The sequence below is a fragment of the Poecilia mexicana genome, unplaced genomic scaffold, assembly GCF_051168715.1.
Source record: "Poecilia mexicana isolate PSO_F unplaced genomic scaffold, ASM5116871v1 scaffold_17, whole genome shotgun sequence".
Lineage (NCBI taxonomy): Eukaryota > Metazoa > Chordata > Actinopteri > Cyprinodontiformes > Poeciliidae > Poecilia > Poecilia mexicana.
Genome location: NW_028263386.1, coordinates 427,501 through 447,312, shown reverse-complemented (window position 1 = coordinate 447,312; position 19,812 = coordinate 427,501). Strand labels below are relative to the sequence as shown.

The window sequence follows — 19,812 nt, the reverse complement described above, 5'->3', positions numbered from 1 at the left end:
ATAGCAATGGGGTCACCGACACATAGCAACGGGGGTCACCACACATAGCAACGGGGGTCACCACACATAGCAACGGGGTCACCGACACATAGCAACGGGGTCACCGACACATAGCAACGGGGGTCACCGACACATAGCAACGGGGGTCACCACACATAGCAACGGGGGTCACCACACATAGCAACGGGGGTCACCACACATAGCAACGGGGGTCACCACACATAGCAACGGGGTCACCGACACATAGCAACGGGGGTCACCACACATAGCAACGGGGGTCACCGACACATAGCAACGGGGGTCACCGACACATAGCAACGGGGGTCACCACACATAGCAACGGGGGTCACCGACACATAGCAACGGGGGTCACCACACATAGCAACGGGGGTCACCGACACATAGCAACGGGGGTCACCGACACATAGCAACGGGGGTCACCACACATAGCAACGGGGGTCACCGAGACATAGCAACGGGGGTCACCACACATAGCAACGGGAGTCACCACACATAGCAACGGGGGTCACCACACATAGCAACGGGGGTCACCGACACATAGCAACGGGGGTCACCACACATAGCAACGGGGGTCACCACACATAGCAACGGGGGTCACCGACACATAGCAACGGGGGTCACCACACATAGCAACGGGGGTCACCGAGACATAGCAACGGGGGTCACCACACATAGCAACGGGAGTCACCACACATAGCAACGGGGGTCACCGACACCTCCAGCCTCCGATTGGCTCTCAGCAGCGAGACCTGGTCTTCTACATCCAATTAATTGACCGACTGACTCATCCATCCATCCATCCATCCATCCATCCATCCATGGCGGTTCCATCAGGTTCTGTTAGAACGTAGAACCAGTAATATTCAGTTTCCATGAATCCAGATTTCTGTATTAAATGTTTTTATTAGCTGAAGCAGAAAATCGTTTTCATTAACAGAACAAAGACTTTTAAACATTTCAGTTGGTACTGGCTAATGCAGCTTAGTTCTGGACCGGGTCGGGGAGAAGATGCAGACCACTGGATTCAGACCCAGAACCTCATTGCAGCGAGGCATCAGGTCTCTGATGAACCTTACTACAAGCTGCAAAGGTCAGAGGTCACAAGAACATCTGGTGGAGGCGGAGCTTCACCTCAAACAGCTGGAAGGTCACGGATCAGAACCAGATGAACCCGATCGAGATCAGAACCAAACCCTGGTACCACCTCAGTCTGCCCACTGCTGGCCAACACCGGGACAGGCAGAACCACCCTCCTCCGGTCCGGTTCTGGTCGGAGCAGGTGGAACCAAACCGCTGCTGCTTCACTCCGCAGCCTGCAGGTAGCGAGCAGAGAAGGCCTCCAGCTGGGTCTCCAGCTCCGTGGCCCGGTTCCTGGAAGCAGAACCAGAGCAGGTTCTAATCAGGTTTGGTCCAACCAGACCCTTTTGGATCCAAGTCCAGTTATCAGAACTATCAGAATCATTTCTTTGTTGGATTGCCAATTGAGCCACTGGAGTTTCAGGATGACGGACATTTTTCAAGATGGCTGTCGTTTTTGAGCCTTTCAAACCAGTTATTACTGTAAAACGTTTGACATTTTTAGGATGAACTTTGTGTCGCATCATGTTTTCCACTTCCTGTTCATGTGATGTTAAGCTATGATTTGCAGCAGAATCAGAAACGGAGAACGTTGCAGTTAGCGAGTCTCAGACTAGCCGTCAGCTGGAAGGAGATGAAGATGAGAAACAGCAGAGCTAATGGTTAGCGCTAGCTTGATATCATTTTTCATGTGTTTAGCAATTCAGCATTAGCAGAGCTAACATTCTTGTTTAGTGAGTTAGCGGTTAGCGGCATTAACTTGTTGGTTAGCTGTGCCCAACAATGGCAACAACAGCAGCTGATTTTACTGCAAACATTCTCCATGACAACCATGGCAGCCATTTTGAAAACTGTACACCTGAGAAAGCAAACATAAGATCAACCACATCTGTAAGGTTTCTGTGGTTCAAAACATAGTTTTCACTTCCTGCCCTCTGCTGTCTGCCCTGCTCCTGACCTTTGACCTCTGCTGTCTTTTCTGGATTCTCCCTCATCCTGAACTGTAAATCATGGACCGGGGGCCTCATGTCTAAAGCTGCGCACAAAAAATGCGTGGCGCCATATTTTATGCACAAGTCGGCATGTATAAAAATTAACTTTGCGTCAGTTTGTGTAAATATACACACACTTTTGACCTGCCGTGAAAATATGAGGCAGCCACGCAAACTTTATGAACACTGAGACCTGACGACATTCAGTTATTTAGACCAAGAAGCGTCAGACACGATGATTTTAACATTTTATTGTTTAAACGATGAAACTAAACCGCATTTATCCTCAGACAATAACCTAACACACACAAAATAAATAAAATAAAAATAAAGGATGTGAAAACCTCGCTCCAATGTAAGTAGTTATTTTCCTCAAAGATGAAACGCATCGGTCTGAATGGTTATGGGCTCATTTCATTCTCACTAAAAAAGAAAGACACCAGGGCAGGTAAAGCGAGCGCCCCTCACCTGAAAGCCTTGGACTTCCTCTGGGTCGCCTCCAGCCTCTGGATCCTGCAGGTGAGCTGCCTGATCCGTCCCTCCAGCTCCGCCTCACTCAGGTCCACTCTCTGGGTCAGGCGGCTAAAGGTGGAGGTCAGCTCCCTCACAGAGAGAAAACATGGCCGCCATCAGAACCGCCAGCAGAACTGCCAGCGGGTTCCGTAGGGGCGGGGCTTACTTGAACACCTGCTGGCTGCAGGCGGAGCTGGTGACGGGGACGACGGCGCGGAGGCGGAAGGCGGCGAACTCTGTGAACTGCTGCTTCAGAGCGCGCTCCTGGCTGGAGGCCGTCCAGGTGAGTCTCTCATACAGGTAGAGCAAACCGTAGAGGGAGACGGACAGGGCAACGACCCGCCAGCCCACCGAGCGCCACACCTGGACACACACCGCAGCTAGGACACACACACACCTGGACACACACCGCAGCTAGGACACACACACACCTGGACACACACTGCAGCTAGGACACACACCTGGACACACACTGCAGCTAGGACACACACACACACTTGGACAGACACACTTTGATTGATCCCAGCTGTGTCCAGTTCCCCTGGTACCCTGTGTATTTATACCCACTCTGTCAGGTCCTTGTCTGTCTGGTTTCTCTTCTCTGCCGTCTGTTTACTGATCACGAGTTGCTACAGAGGCTAAACCAGGAGCGGCAGCTCCAGGCCTGGAGGGCCTCCTGCAACTTGTAGATGTGTCTCTACTTCAACACACCCGAGTCAAATAACGAGGTCGTCAGCAGAACCTGATGCACTGAGGAGGAGATTCAGCTGCTGGATCCAGGTGTGTTGGACCAGGGAGTCTAAGAGCTGCAGGACTCGGACCTCCAGGACCAGGATCGCCCAGCCCTGCTGTAGCTCCCAGCTTTTGCTCCTCTGTGCTGCCTGGATTTTTGTGTTTTTCATCATTAAACCACCATCACCTTCAACTACCTGGTTCCTACTGCATTTATCCTCACCACTTCATGACACTAGTACTATTTATCGCCCAATTTCATTATAAACCGTGTAACTTATTGCATGATTTCTATAATGATGATGATTATTATTATTAGGACACACCTGGACACACACACTGCAGCTACAGGACATGTCCAGGTGTGTCCAGAGCTGCATTGTCTCTCTGTCTCACCGGCAGAACCAGGAGACGAAGTGGACGGTTCTGGACCTGTCCGGTTTGGACTCACCACGCCCCCGATCAGCAGCACCGCCATGGACGCCCTGGAGGACACCGACACCAGGCTCGTTGCCATGGAAACCACCAGCCGGTCCTTGAGGGATGGTCCGTCCTGCAGACAGAGCGGCGTCTCAGCGGCCCGTCCCGCAGGACGTCCCGTCCGCCGGGCGGTGCTCACCTCGGGGACAGTCAGCGCCCGGCGGGCGCCTGCGGTGCCGACGAAGCGGGTCACCAGGGCGGTCCAGCCCAAGGAGAACCGGAAGTCGATGTCCTCCCTGAAGTCGGCGCAGAGGGCGGCCAGGCTGAGGTCAAAGGTCATCTCGAAGGACGAGGACGGAGCACAGAGCTGCTGCTGGACGGACGGTGACACCAGTGGACGCACGCTGTCTGGGGATGGACAGGACACGGTCAGACAGACGGCCTCTCCCGGGTCAGAACCAGGACGGCTCGGTACCGGTCATGAGTCTCTGGGCGTCCCGGATGTCCCTGAGGACGTCGCCATGGCAACGATGGGCCAGACCGCCAGAGAGACGCTGCTCCAGGTGCTGCACCAGCTTCTGCAGAACCAGGACAGAACCGGGTCAGTACCGGGTCATGGAGGTTCTGGGTCCGGACGGGTTGGATGGGTTCTGGGTCTGCAGCAGGTCAGTGAGTACCAGGGCGCCCCCTGCTGGCCCGGTGGGCTCTGCCTTTTCTCACCAGCAGAACCACCAAGGTCCGATTGGTTCCGACGGGTGGCTCCCCTTTAAACCGACTGGACCCGGTCCGGCTCGGCCTAGGAACCCAGAACCTCATCAGATCCTGTGGGCTCCAGAACTCACACTTTTGTAGAGCTCCAGGTTCTCCGGGGTCGGGCTGAAGTCGGCCCGGAACTCCTCCACCAGAACCGGCAGGGAATGGATCTGGTCCAGCAGCGCCGAGGCCACCTGGGGCGCAGACAGGCACTGGTTACCATGGAAACCACACAGAGACGGGTCCAATGGCGGCAGGAACCGGAACCAGAACCCAGGTTCTGCCTGGTCGGGGGAACCTTGGTGCTGACGTCATCCGTCAGGGTTCTGATCCGGTTCTTCACGCTGTCGCTCAGACGGCTCATCTGACCCCGGACGAAGTCCAGCCGGTCCCGCTGCTCCTCCCGCTCCTCCAGACAACAGATCCTGTCAGAGGTCAGAGGTCAGAGGGGCTCCCACTGAGCGCGCTCAGAGGGTCACCTGACTGATCTCACTTCCTGTCGGCCGATGCGATGTTGATGGCGTCCATGACGGTCTTGACGTCCTCGGTGATCTGCCACGCCCGCACCGTGTGCTGCTCGAACTTGGTCCGGACCGCCGACTGAGAGATGAAGTCCTGTACACACAGAACTGGGTCAGAACCGAGTCAGACCGGGTCAGGACCAACCCAAAGGGCAAAAACATCAGGATTAGAACAAATGGATCAGGATGGGGTTCTGGGTTCTGTGGTTCTGTGGTTCAGTGGTTCTGGGTTCTGTGGTTCTGTGGTTCTGGGTTCTGTGGTTCTGTGGTTCTGTGCTTCTGTGGTTCTGTGGTTCTGGGTTCTGGGTTCTGGGTTCTGGGGTTCTGTGGTTCTGGGGTTCTGTGGTTCTTTGGTTCTGGGGTTCTGTGGTTCTGGGGTTCTGTGGTTCTGTGGTTCTGGGTTCTGTGGTTCTGTGGTTCAGTGGTTCTGGGTTCTGTGGTTCTGTGGTTCTGTGGTTCTTGTTTCTGGGTTCTGGGGTTCTGGGTTCTGGGTTCTGTGGTTCTGGGTTCTGTGGTTCTGTGGTTCTGTGGTTCTGGGGTTCTGGGTTCTGTGGTTCTGGGTTCTGTGGTTCTGTGGTTCTGGGTTCTGGGGTTCTGGGTTCTGTGGTTCTGGGTTCTGGGTTCTGGGGTTCTGGGTTCTGGGGTTCTGGGTTCTGTGGTTCTGGGTTCTGTGGTTCTGTGGTTCTGGGTTCTGTGGTTCTGTGGTTCGGGGTTCTGGGGTTCTGGGTTCTGGGGTTCTGGGTTCTGGGGTTCTGGGGTTCTGGGTTCTGTGGTTCTGGGTTCTGTGGTTCTGGGGTTCTGGGTTCTGGGGTTCTGGGTTCTGTGGTTCTGGGTTCTGGGGTTCTGGGTTCTGTGGTTCTGGGTTCTGTGGTTCTGGCTTCTGTGGTTCTGTGGTTTTGGGTTCTGTGGTTCTGTGGTTCTGGGTTCTGTGGTTCTGTGGTTCTGGGTTCTGGGGTTCTGGGTTCTGTGGTTCTGGGTTCTGTGGTTCTGGGTTCTGGGGTTCTGTGGTTCTGGGTTCTGTGGTTCTGTGGTTCAGTGGTTTTGGGTTCTGTGGTTCTGTGGTTCTGGGTTCTGTGGTTCTGTGGTTCTGGGTTCTGTGGTTCTGGGTTCTGTGGTTCTGTGGTTCTAGATTCTGTGGTTCTAGATTCTGTGGTTCTGGGTTCTGTGGTTCTGGGTTCTGGGGTTCTGGGTTCTGTGGTTCTGGGTTCTGGGGTTCTGGGTTCTGTGGTTCTGGGTTCTGGGTTCTGTGGTTCTGGGTTCTGTGGTTCTGGGTTCTGTGGTTCTGTGGTTCTAGATTCTGTGGTTCTAGATTCTGTGGTTCAGTGGTTTTGGGTTCTGTGGTTCTGTGGTTCTGGGTTCTGTGGTTCTGTGGTTCTGGGTTCTGGGGTTCTGGGTTCTGTGGTTCTGGGTTCTGGGTTCTGTGGTTCTGGGTTCTGTGGTTCTGTGGTTCTGGGTTCTGTGGTTCTGGGTTCTGGGTTCTGTGGTTCTGGGTTCTGTGGTTCTGGGTTCTGGGTTCTGTGGTTCTGGGTTCTGGACCTCGAAGGTTCTCTCGAACTGCTGGAACTCGGTCAGCCGGTCCTGGAAGCCTTCAGCCAGAGCGCCCCCTGCAGGACGATCAGTGATGGTCAGCTCCCTGCCAGGCTAATGCCAAGTGTTGTTTTTATTTTAAAGTAATTTTATTTTATGGCCCATTTTCAGGAACAAGGCAGTTTACAGTGAAAACAGGAATTAGAAGGAGAAACAACTAAAGTCAGACCCGTTTAAGACCCAGTCGGGTTTCCTGGATTCTTGTTCTGATCATGTTGATCTGCGGTGATGAATCGTTTCTCTGGATTCTCAGTTTGTTCTAATTCCTTCTCACAAGATAAATCTAAATACTCCATAATTCATAAGTTAGAAGGAGTTTCTATGGAAAATAATTTAAAAAGTCTGATATTGGTCTATGGTAATAATAAACTGGACGACAGACGCGGCGAGAACGACATCAGGGAAAGATGGACAGAGACATTAAAGGCCTGGGACAGGAAATGTGTCTGACTCTGGTTCCAGCCTGCATGTAAACGGTTTCAGAGCAAGTCCTCCGGTCCGGCCTACGATTCCACGGTTGTCATTCAGACGGAGGGAGGAGATGGGAAGCAGCGGCTTGTTGACATCAACTCCAGGAGATTTGAGATGGTCAGCCAGCCGAGGCCACAGGGAGCCAGACTCACCCACCCATCCATCGTCTTACACCTGGTCCCTGGTGGGGTCAGGAGGAACTGCTGCCTCTCCAGGCAACGTTCTGGGCGAGAGGCAGGTCACCTGGACAGGTCACCTGGACAGGTCACCTGGACAGGTCACCTGTCCGTCACAGGGCAACACAGAGACAGACAGGAGACACAACCACACACACACACACACCTAGGGCCAATTTAGAGAGACCAATTAACCTGACAGTCATGTTTCTGGACAGTGGGTTGAAGCTGGAGTACCAGAGAGAACCCAGGGGTCGGGAATCGAACCCAGAACCTTCTTGTTGAAAGGCAACAGTGCTACCGACTGTGCCACTGTGCAGCCTGAGCCAGACTCAGAATAAACAAATTGTCTGTAGATTTCCATCAGCCCTCGAGTCTCAACCAGTACATCTGTTAATTGCAATCATCCAAATTTAGTGTGGAAAGAATGGCATCCAACTTGCGTCTCTGTCCCACAGAATCAATCTCAGTGTTTGCTAGTTGGCACAATCCGCCACAAACTAGTCAATATTCCAGGTTTCCACCAACTCCTAACAGCAGAAACTCTGTTATCATGAATCCAAATAAATCCAGGATGTATCCCTGCGTGTCCCCGTAGGACAAGTGGGCTCTCCTGTGCCCAGTCGTCTCGTTGAGAAAGTTTAATTAACAGCACAGAGACCAATTAACCAGATCCATAGTTTGAAGCATCAGAGGATGTGCAAAGAGGGGCTCCAAAAAAGCAGCACAAAAACAGAGCGAGCGAAGGTGGGAAGGAGGGAGCAGAGGAAAAAGTGTCTGCCTTCACCGAGAGCCAGAGAGAAAGTCTCAAACAGGCTGCGGCCGCAGGCAGGTTGATGGTTGAGCTATTGACCAATCACACCGCTAAGGCTGCCTAGCGCTGCAAGCAATGATTTGGAAAAGCTTCACCTGTATCTGCAGGTGTCTGAACTGCTCTGCTTGGAAACTCAACCCAAACAGAGGAAAGAACCGAGCAACTAGTGAGAACCAAAGGGCTGGTTGTGTTTACGTTTCACTCACTGGCAACGGGTTTCTGTCTGCATGAAGTTAGTGGTTAGTGGTTTAGCAGGTTAGAGGTTTAGCGGGTTAGTGGTTTAGCAGGTTAGAGGTTTAGCGGGTTAGTGGTTTAGCGGGTTAGTGGTTTAGTGGTTTAACAGGTTAGTGGTTTAGCAGGTTAGTGCTTTAGTGGTTTAGCGGGTTAGTGCTTTAGTGGTTTAGCGGGTTAGTGGTTTAACAGGTTAGTGGTTTAGCGGGTTAGTGGTTTAACAGGTTAGTGGTTTAGCAGGTTAGTGCTTTAGTGGTTTAGCGGGTTAGTGCTTTAGTGGTTTAGCGGGTTAGTGGTTTAGCAGGTTAGAGGTTTAGCGGGTTAGTGGTTTAGCAGGTTAGAGGTTTATCGGGTTAGTGGTTTAGCGGGTTAGTGGTTTAGTGGTTTAACAGGTTAGTGGTTTAGTGGTTTAGCGGGTTAGTGGTTTAACAGGTTAGTGGTTTAGTGGTTTAGCGGGTTAGTGGTTTAACAGGTTAGTGGTTTAGTAGTTTAGCAGGTTAGTGCTTTAGTGGTTTAGCGGGTTAGTGGTTTAGCAGGTTAGCCTGTGGATGTTGTGTTGTGCCTGGAGTCAGTCAGTTTTGTGCTACTTATTTTTCATAAATTCACTTGGTAAGATTTTTAGATTTTCATCCTTCACAACTTTCTGAGGAAACCCTGCATATTTCCAAGTTCTGGTCCTCATCAGGAACTAGAACCCGGTTCATCCGACCCGGTTCCCCTCTGTCCCTCCGTCTCACCTGTCTCCGGCATGCCCTGGTTCCGCTGCGTCCTGCAGATCAGAACCTCCTTGGCAGAGATGAAGAAGATTCTGCCAGCGGCCCGGTCCGGTTCAATGACCCGCAGCTCCTCCGACAGGAAGCTGATGCAGCGGTCCAGGTGCTGCTTCCTCACCTGGGCAGCGAGGGGGGGGGTTAGGAAATGTGAGCAGCGGCGTTGTCATGGTAACGGCTCCTCACCTGGTCGATGAGCTCAGGTTCCGTCACCGAGGCGTCCCAGCGGTTATGGAGGATGAAGACATTCGGCTTGGAGATCCGCTCACTGACCTTATGGAAGAACAGCTTCTCCTGGACAGAACCGGACCAGAGCTGGGTCAGCTACTAGATCCAGGGTCAGAACAAAACTGGGTCAAGGCAGAACAGGGTCAGAATCAAGTAAGCGACCAGAACCAGATCAGAACAACCGGGCCAGAGGTCCGATCAGAGGTCTCCACCAGGTTCTGTTGATGCAGATGCTGGACTGGCCGAGAGCGCTGATGCTCCAACCCGACCAGAACCAGACCTCTTCCACTGTCTGCAGTTGGATCCTTTCAGTCGAACCGGTTCTTCACCAGAACCAGAACCCATCCAGTTTTGTCTGAGGGATCTTCTTCCAGGTGAAGCTCTGCCTCCGTCTGTTCTGATCTGGTTGGGTTCTTGCCTAATGGACCGGATGTGACTGAGCAAGACCAGACCTGGGCTCAGAGATATTGGGTCCGGTTGGGACTGGATCAGAACCTGCTTGGATGTCAAAATCACTTCCTGAGGAAGAACCGCCTGCAGATCTGGACCTGTGGTCAGAATTCTGACTGTTTCATGAAAACGGTTCTGGTTCCGGTTCTTTTTATTATTGAATATTTTTTGTGGATACTTCTGATTAGAGAAAACATTTGGACACCCTGGACTAGACCTTGGTCTGGTTCTGAGCTCAGCTTCCTGAACCGGACCTGCCAGAACCAGGAGGAACCAGAACGTCTGGCCCTTTAAGAGACCTGATGATGATGATGAAGTGGCCTTCCTCACCGTGTTCATCAGCGTGGACTCGGCGTTCCCCACCAGAACGAAGACGTCGGCGTCCAAACAGAACTTATCGATCCAGCTGTCCAACTCCAGGGTGACGTCTGTCCCTGGGCTGCCAGGGGTCAGAGGTCAGAGTTAATCTGAATCTCTCTGTTTCTGGTTCTGACAAAGACTTCAGGAGGACTCCCTCAGAACCCAGACGGCTCGGTGGTTATTTCTGGAGGAATTTTCCTGCCATAATCCGAGATCACATATTTTCATTTTGAAAGCAGGACTTCATGTCTGTCTTCTCCAAACTTCTTCTCGTGCTCACACTTAGTCTCTGCTCGCTGTTGGAAACGCCTTTTGGCTCAGTCACCTGGCAACCTCTCAGCCAATAGAATGAAAGTGTTGTCATTCTATTGGCAATGACAACATTGCCAATAGAATGACAAACGCAACCCCTGCGTTTTTCTTAGGGGTTGCGTTCCGACAATAACCCGCGATAAGCCAAATCCGTGAAGTAGTTACCTTTAGGTTTTACAGTTACTGCAGAGCATAATTAAATACTCTACATTGAAACCGAATAAGAAAACCTGTCTTCAGGTCAGCGGATGTTCATCCATCGGGCCTTAATGTGATCCGGAGTGTCAGTAAAGCTTCTCCTCCAAGCTGCCCCAGAGACTCACAGCTGGATCTACGGCAGAGCGACGGATCTGAGCCTCCGGTCGGGTTCTGCTGCCTCTGGCCAGTTTTTTTCCAGCTGGCATTCAAAGTTTCAGTTTCCATCTCCTGAATGGCCAATCTGTATTGGCCATTCTTCTCAGGTAGAGAAGAACCGCAGAGACTGTTTAGCCAATCAGGACGCAGAACACAATCCACTGTGAAAAAAACAATCTGCGAAGCAGCGAGACCGCGAAAGGTGAACCGCGTTATAGCGAGGGATCCCTGTACTGGGTGTGTTTGTTTCCTTCTAGACCAGGGGAGCCCAAACTGGGTCCTGGAGGCCCAAACTAGGTCCTGGAGGCCCAAAGTGGGTCCTGGAGGCCCAAACTAGGTCCTGGAAGCCCAAACTGGGTCCTGGAGGCCCAAACTAGGTCCTGGAGGCCCAAACTGGGTCCTGGAGGCCCGGCATCCTGCATGTTCTATTCTCTCCCTGCTGGTAGAAACAACCTCCTCAGCAGGTCGGTGTTCCTCTTTGGCCTCTAACGATCCATCATTTGATGCAGGTGTGTAAAACCAGGGAGAGACTAAAACATGCAGGATGCCGGGCCTCCAGGACCCACTTTGGGACTCCAGGACCCACTTTAGGCCTCCAGGACCCACTTTGGGACTCCAGGACCCACTTTGGGACTCCAGGACCCACTTTAGGCCTCCAGGACCCACTTTGGGACTCCAGGACCCACTTTGGACCCCCTGGCTACTATCGATTATAGCAACCTGCGCCACCCACTGGATGTAGGGAGAAACAGCGACGTCAGCTTTCTGCTCCCTGTTACATTAAACATCCACATTGAGATAGATAGATAGATAGATAGATAGATAGATAGATAGATAGATAGATAGATAGATAGATAGATAGATAGATAGATAGATAGATCGATAGATAGATAGATAGAATCTATGTGTGTGCCAAATATCGCTTTCATAAGCGCGAGGGAAAGTTTGGAGTTTGGAGAAGACGGACATGAAGTCACGCTCTTGGATTATGGCAGGAAAAGTCCCCCGTAGGTCTGCCCCTCAGGGGTTGAGTTGGAACCCTGAGGTTCTCCTGAATCATTTAGAAACGACAGAACCAGAACATGGTCTGATGGTTCTGATGGCCTCACCTGTCCATCAGAACCAGGTCGTCCCTCAGCAGGGCGCAGCGGTTCTTGGGCCAGAACACTCGAACCAGGCTGCCCGAGTCCAGCGCCGGGTCCATGTGCAGCGCGTGGGCCAGCTGGTTGACTGTCTGCAGGGCACAGGGGGAGAGCAGTCAGAACCGGGTCAGAACCGGGCCCCCCGGTGGTTCTGTTCACCCACAGAGACGGCGCGGCGCTCGGCAGACGCCTCGGTGGTGAGGTAGGGCTCGGCGGCGTCCGTCCCCTCCACACTCAGGAAACAGTTGGTGGTGTGGCCGATGCCGCTGGGCAGAACCCGCTCCCGCAGCATGGCGTTGATCACCGTACTCTTCCCGTTGCTGGTTCTGAAGAAGGACAGCACAAGGAGAACCGGGTCAAAACCAGATCTCCAGTTGCATCATGGTTCAACGGTGCCGTCTGCTTCTGGTCTGGTAAGTTTATCTGGTTTGTCTGCAGCAGCCGGATCAGAACTAACTGGGTCTCAACTGAACACCAACAGTATTTCCTTCCTTCAGCCCAGCTGATTTCAATCGATGGCTGATTAACAGGCAATCGGCTGAATCAGGCAGATTAAAGCAGGGAAACCATGTAGGACAGTGAGGACCAGGGATGGGAAACTGGTTGAGTTGATGAGCGCGGCTGCAGGAAGATCTGAGAAACTCGACCAACCAAAACAGTTTCTGTGATTCTTATTAAAACTCAACAGACAGAAATGTTAAAGCTGCTAAAGCCACATTAGCAGCATTTAATTAAATCTCCTGTTTGTTGCCCAGAGCAGAGGATTTAACTCATCCTGCAGGGCCGGTCCAAGGCTGCATGAGGCCTGGAGCAGAGTCTGACTGAGGGGCCCCTCTAGCTGGGATTTAATCTGGGAGAGGAGGAGGAGTTTAAACTGGCAGCATCAGATTGTTGCTATGGTAACAAAACAATCTAACCATGAATATTGTCCTTTGAAGTTTTACAAAGTAAACTTGCCACCTCCAACATGTTGGATCACCAGAAATCCAACATGTTGGCAGAACACTGCCCCCTGCTGGTGGGAGGTAGTTCTGACCCAGGTCTCTCCAGCTGAAGTTTTCCTGACCCGATGCTGACCCGGTTCTGACCTGCCGAAGAAGGCCACCTTCATGGTTCTCCGCAGCAGAACCTCCCTGATGGCGGCCAGCTTGGTGGCGCAGCTCTGCATCTCCAGGTTCTGCTCCTCCACAGCAACCCGACCCAGGTCCTGGTTCTGAACGGCTTCTGGTATCACAGTAGACAAACCAAGGTGAGCGGTTCTGAAGGTCCAAACCAGTGAGGCCTGGATGGTTCCAGGTGATCAGAACCTCCACTGGTTCTGGACTGGTTGGAGATGAACTCTCTGAACGTCCAGCAAATACCAGTTGTGTGTGTGTGTGTGCATTTGTTTGTAATACGTTGTGGGGACCAATTGCTCCTTGTGGGGACCGGAGCCTGGTCCCCACGAGGGGAAACCCTGTTTTTGGGCCAGGGGTCAGTGTTAGATATTTTTTGGTATTATCATTTTGTTATTACTTTAGTACATATTCAGTCTAATGTTCATCAGTATTATTGTGATTTTTAGTTTAAAGTGTTCTCTTCCTTATGTGTGTATAAACTGACCTGGAGGTTACGACTGACTGTTTCATCTTCATGTGAGACAGTTAACTCTGTGTTTCCCAGACCTTAATTCTTATCAACCAGAATACCTCCTAACTGCCTGTGAGCAGTCGTATTTTGTCTCTTGTTTATCCTCCCTCTTTGTTGACAGTTTGACCGAGATTTGAACTGGGCTCAGACCGTAGATCAGATATCACACCTGGCTGGTTTGTTTAGGTTAGAAGTTTTACAACCTTTGTTGTTCTTCCTGACTGCCCCTTTTGGTTGTTCTGCTTGACAATAAAACAGGGGCTCGCGTGGAAGGAGATCAGAATTCTCTGTGAACGGCCTGGAGAGGCCGTGACGAAGAGTTCTCCTTTTGCAAAAGCTTTGTCTATAAAATTCATATACGTTGTCTGTGGTCTTTTATATAGGTTCGAGAAAAATACCTATCAATTGGTGCCGAAAGCCCGGGATCTCTCAACCCCCCGCTGACAGGCAGAGGAAGATGCGCTGAATCCGTGCACGGCCAGAGTCAACTGGACCTGGAAAGAAAGACCCAGGAAGCAAAATTCTTCGCTGGGCCAGCGACACATGTCCGACTTTGTCTGCCAACGGCGGAGTGACGAGATCCGACTGGACAACCCGAAAACTACAGAAACGTAGGTGAATTTTTAAAATGGCTATTTTAGAGGTTTGAGAATCCTTGTTAAACAGCGTTTTAACTAAAACTCTGAGGTTTGAGAATCCTTGTTAAACAGTGTTTTGACTAAAACTCTGAGGTTTGAGTATCCTTGTTAAACAGCGTTTTAACTAAAACTCTGGGGTTTGAGTATCCTTGTTAAACAGCGTTTTAACTAAAACTCTGGGGTTTGAGTATCCTTGTTAAACAGTGATTTAACTAAAACTCTGAGGTTTGAGTATCCTTGTTAAACAGCGTTTTAACTAAAACTCTGGGGTTTGAGTATCCTTGTTAAACAGTGATTTAACTAAAAATCTGTACTCAGGAGAGGAGAGGTGTTGCTAGAACCTTTCTCTTTTCGAGGAAACCCCATAAGGGTAAATCCTCATGTAGATAGGATGTTTGAATTGTGCTGATATTGCTGTTTGTCTACTGCTTTGATATGTGTGTGTGCGTGAAAGAGTGATTGGAGGTTTAAATACTGCTCAGTATTTTACCTCATATAACACAGTGGGATTAAACAGCAAACCTCTTGTGGATGCAAAGGCAAGATTCTCCCACTCGAAAGAGTTGAAGTGGAGAATACCACAACAAGGTATTTTTAATTGCTGGCCTACTGAAAAGATCTCCAGTTCATAGGACTCCCTAGGAGTCAACGAATCTGGACTAAATTTAAATAAATAAACATTTTTGAAGCTAAAATTGATTTTAAATAATGGAAAAAGAAATATAAAATAGGTGGGAAGCTAAAAATTGATCAATGACAAACAATTGTTGGAATTTTGGAGAGTAGTGAAGAAAGAAAAACGGGAATAAATAAAAAAAAAAAACTAAAAAGGAGGATGAACTAAGGTGTGCTAAATTATGGTTAAAAGCAGCCATAAATCGGAAAGAACAAATTAAAAAGGTTAAAGACAAAAAATTCGTAGAAGCAAAAAACCTATTTGTTAGACCGAAAGATAATAAAATCATTCTAAGCACACGGAGTGCTGTAACGGTGCAGGGAGTGCAAGCTCCTGCAGCTGCTCCTCCCCCCGTCGCTGCAGCAGCTCCGTCTGCCCCAGTCCCAGCAGCACGACTGTACCCCTCATTAGAGGAAGGTACACAAAACTTATATGCTTTGGCACCCTGGACCTTGAAAGAGGCCAGGGGAGAAACAGAGGCAGAAGAGGTCACCTTAGGCAGCGACCCCTAAGTCATAAACCAAAGGACAACGATGTCTGTTGGACTTGTGGCAATACTGGCCACTGGTCAAGAAACTGCCCTTCAAAGAATGCTGCAAGGGGCAATAAGAGGGATGGTGGAGTGAGGGGACCACAAACAGGAGAAATCCTCAGCATGATCAGACTCTACCACACCCCAAGAAGTCACACCACCAGACAAAATTGATGAAATGGTGGACATAAGTTCAGCTTGTTATAAGTTAAGTAAAAATAAATAAATAAAAGAAATTGAATTTCGGTATGAAACCAGTGCATGCAAAATAATTTTTAATGTTACTAAAAATTAGGTTTAAGCCTCACAAGTCAGAAATAATTATTTTAGGAAATACTGGTGTTTTGTTTTGTTTGTTTGTTTTGTTTTTTTTATCATTCCTACACTTTCAAAGAAAAACCAGTTGAGAGACGTCTCACTGAAATAAAAACATGGGAACAACTTCCTTGTATGCTAAAAGTGGAATTATGACTTTCCTGAAGGAGGAGAAGCTGAAAAATAAAATTAAATAATAAAATTCTCCCCAGAGAACAGTGTTTAATATATTGTGTCGTAATCAGATTACAACACCAACTTGGTGAAATGATCCTTTGGCTGTATAACTGGAGGGGTCAGAGGTCAGAGTAAGGTACCGACCTGGACATTATCCAGCCTCATGTCTCTCTTAGGCCTTTTTGAGAGGAGGGCTGCCCGCTGACCTCACAGTCTGCAGCACTGAGATCGACAAATTTAGAGAAATCCATTGTTCTCTGGTGAAACGTGACACAGATGAAGTTAACATAAACTTACATTCTACATTTTAAAGGTTAATATTGTACAGGTTAAAAGAGACTACAGCTTTTAACATGTTTCATGTTTATATGTGTTTGAATAAGGAAAGGATTTATGATTTCTTAAAATGTTGGGTAATAAGTGGCTAAACACTATACGATCACAAGACAAAAGTTATATGGAAAATGTTTGTAAAAAGAAAAAAGACACAGAAAGCCGAACAAACCCTAATGGACTCTTATTTGCTTCTTTCCTTTTCCTCTGTCTGAGCCTCGCTGCGGTGCGTCTGACCTCCAACCTCAACTCAAACCTGTCCTGCCAGATCAGATGACGTCCCTCCTTCATCACCAGCCAATGACAGTTGATAAAGAAGCGAAAAAGGACACGATGATTTCTGCCACCTGAAGGCACTAAGATGTCCGCTGATCCTGATTCCTGGACATCTGGGAACTGCCATGCAGCAAACTACTGTATGGAGTCCTGCTGGACGTTTGGACTGGAACTAAATTCATTGGTGGACAACCTGGACATTCACTAAGGGACGGTCTGGACAACTTATAAATAATCCAACACCAGAGCTAGTTGGACTGACAGGGAGCTGGAGGAGAGGCGGGGGGAGGACCAGCTGCAGCGACGCCAACAGCAGGAGGGGGAAGCGAGAAGTGAGACAGTGGAGAAATGCGAGATAAGTTATACACACACCACTGTGATAAAGAATGTGCTCACTAATCCTGTTTGCATATAGGAATGATCTACCCAGAAAAGAACATTTTAAAAGGTTTTTAGGTACAATGTTAGATAAAATCGTTCATTTTGTACCCGTTAACTCAGTCCTTAACAGAAGGACCAGTGATCCTCTTAGGGCCCACGAGCCATAGGTTGGGAAACTATGAACAAGAAAAATTATAATCATTAAAAGTTAAACAAAAGAAAAACTGATAGAGCTATGCAACTAAATTACACCAATTAAAAAAATGTATTAGAGATTCTAAGCTAAAAATGATTTTCAAATGTTTTATTTACTAGTTTGGAACTAAATTAAACATCTCTACGTGTTGAAAATAATTGATATTGCAGTGTTGAAATATTATGAAATATTTCGTTGAATTCAACTGAAAAATTTAATTTAGAGTTTAACAAAGAAAAACCAAAATATAATCCTGCAATTGAAATACGTGTCTGCTAAAATATCTTCTATAAACCTATGAGTTCACCTGCATTAACTACTAATCCTCCCAAAGACTTTATAAAAGCTTAAGTGATTGTGACACATGGGCAATGCCATGTGTAAAAAGGGGGGAAAAGGGAAAATGGTGAGGTAATACTATAACTACATACTATATAACTACTAAATTCTTACATAAAATTTTTTTTGTTATGAACTTTTGAGTTAACAAATACTGTTAGATGATGATTGATGCTTTTTCTAAATGGGTTGAAATAGTTCCAGCAAAGCATGCAGATGCTTTGATGGTAGCTAAGGCTATCTGCAAAACTAACACACGGTATTCCACAGAATTCTTAGATTTAGTGAAGCTCTATATGAGAATCACCCCGACAGCTGATGGTCTAACACCTTCTGAAATAATTCATTGGAGAGCTTACAGATTGCCTCTGTTTGCTCCAGAATACAATAAGCTGACGAAGAACAGACATTAGCAGATTATATGATCAGGACTCTTAAACTGAAGGAAGTGTCCAGAGCAAATTTACTGCCTTATGATTCTCTTCCTGTACAGGAGGCCACTCCCATCGAGCAAGGTGACTGGGTCTACATAAAGGTCATCAAACGAAAGAACTGGACGAGTCCACGGTGGGAAGGACCGTTCCAGGTGCTGATGACCACACCAACAGGTGTAAAGATTGTTGAAAGACCCAGCTGGATACATCTCAGTCACTGCAAGCTGCAGAGAGTGTTGGATCCCTAATCCGGAGTGGCGGGGAAGTTTCTGGCTACACAGGGGTTCCATTTTTTAGGGTGGTTCGTCTCAACGCCAGTGAAGAAACTCGACAGATCCTCACTCTTTAGTTTGGGGGTTCTGACATCTCTGTGCGCCGAGCAGCAATGGAGACTCCATATGCCAGATGGATCTTCTACTGCACTGTGACTGCAGCATGTCTGATGTTTGGAGGAGGAAGTGACCTCACTTTCTACCCACATGACTACAGCACCAACCTGTAGTGGCAGCTGATGAACAGGACTGTTCACGAGGAGAACAAGGTGAACTGCTATGTGTGTGCGCAGCTACCAATCACCACACACAACTCAGGTCTGCACCCAGGGAGCATCACTGATGACAAACAGATGTGTCTCTATGGCCTGAGCACACAACCACGACTCAGCGTCCCCGTGAAAAGAAGAAAATGCAATTGGTGCAAAAAGGATTATTCTGTTCTGCTTCAAACAGGAGATGCCGCAAAAGGACTTTTTGGATCGATGAACTGTTCATTTGAGGATGACGTACTTCCGTTTCCACCGTTTCCACAAGCCGCATGGAAAATACCAGAGATCATTTCTTTAGCAGGAGCTAAACCAGGATCTCTGAGGAGCTGTGTTTACAACAACGGACATGTTTCTCTTGGGACGGTGCCCTGGAACTTGTGTAACAAAGTTTACACCTACTGCGACACGACACCGGATTACATCAACTGCATCGCCTGCAGGGGTCAGAGGGCAACCCCCAGCTGCAAAGTCTGGAAGGACAACCCAGACTGTGACAACTTGCTTCAGGAGGAAAATTTATGCAAGGCATCTTTCTATGGGTCGGAGTAGGTGAGATTCGAAGCCACGTTGAGATCAACAGATATGGATTCCTGCGACTCATCAACAGTACACAGCCAACAGCACCGTGAGAGAGCTGACTGAACTGAGAAAGATGGTTCTGCAAAACCGTGTTGTACTGGACTTCCTCACAGCCTCTCAGGGAGGTGGTTCTAAAATCATTGGCCCAAACGTGCTGAACTTTTGTGCCTGATGAAACAGGAACTGGAGGAACTTAAACATTACATAGAAAGTGGAACACAAGGATCATCTCCTTTTGATTTTCTTTCTTGGCTCACTTCCAGACCATGGTGGAATTTACTGGTGAAGCTTGAAACACCTATTCTGGGTGTTTTGATTCTTTTTTGCCTGTTCATAGGTTGCATTTTTCCATGCCTTCGAAGCATGAAGTTTAAAACAATTAACACAACTGTTATCAACTATCAGCTGACAAAGGCATCTTATGAGACAACTGAAGAAGACTTGTTCCAAGTTTCTGACGATTTTCTGAACAATGATGAAGTTCTGTAATCAATAAACAGATGAATTCATTTGCTGAATGACTCCTACAACAAGTGGGTGTAGTGATGAGAAAACTGCATTTGATTTTTGCTGTTTCTTTTATTTTTCATTTATTGCATTATATTCCATTTATTCATTGTGTATTTTCTGTGTTTAGATTAGAAAAAAAAAAAACTTTTGCATTTATTGGTTCTTTTCTTTTATTTTCTATGCTTGGCTTTTGCATAAAGTTTACACACAGTAAAATGATAAAAAGGGGGAATGTTAGATATTTTTTGGTATCATCATTTTGTTATTACTTTAGTTCATATTCAGTCTAATGTTCATCAGTATTATTGTGATTTTTAGTTTAAAGTGTT

General features: G+C 48.4%; 1 protein-coding gene across 3 annotated transcripts in view; it reads right to left on the bottom strand.

Moving 5' to 3' along the window:
* Positions 1–904: 904 nt before the first annotated feature.
* mfn1a (mitofusin 1a) overlaps positions 905–19,812 on the bottom strand; it is a 21,886-nt gene continuing 2,978 nt past the window's right edge. The window contains exons 2-17 of one of the 3 annotated variants that reach the window (XM_088014658.1): positions 13,013–13,148; positions 12,088–12,250; positions 11,892–12,016; positions 10,087–10,195; positions 9,265–9,372; positions 9,046–9,199; positions 6,566–6,633; positions 5,002–5,123; positions 4,807–4,933; positions 4,598–4,702; positions 4,231–4,333; positions 3,955–4,163; positions 3,787–3,888; positions 2,770–2,966; positions 2,559–2,693; positions 905–1,392 (exon numbers count right to left, since the gene is read on the bottom strand). In XM_088014658.1, coding sequence (XP_087870784.1) covers positions 1,323–1,392; positions 2,559–2,693; positions 2,770–2,966; positions 3,787–3,888; positions 3,955–4,163; positions 4,231–4,333; positions 4,598–4,702; positions 4,807–4,933; positions 5,002–5,123; positions 6,566–6,633; positions 9,046–9,199; positions 9,265–9,372; positions 10,087–10,195; positions 11,892–12,016; positions 12,088–12,250; positions 13,013–13,148 — 2,033 coding nt within the window. In that variant the 3' untranslated portion in view covers positions 905–1,322. Of the gene's footprint in view, positions 1,393–2,558; positions 2,694–2,769; positions 2,967–3,786; positions 4,164–4,230; positions 4,334–4,597; positions 4,703–4,806; positions 4,934–5,001; positions 5,124–6,565; positions 6,634–9,045; positions 9,200–9,264; positions 9,373–10,086; positions 10,196–11,891; positions 12,017–12,087; positions 12,251–13,012; positions 13,149–19,812 lie in introns of those variants that run through there. The other 2 variants (XM_014975186.2, XM_088014657.1) reach the window with 2 other exon arrangements.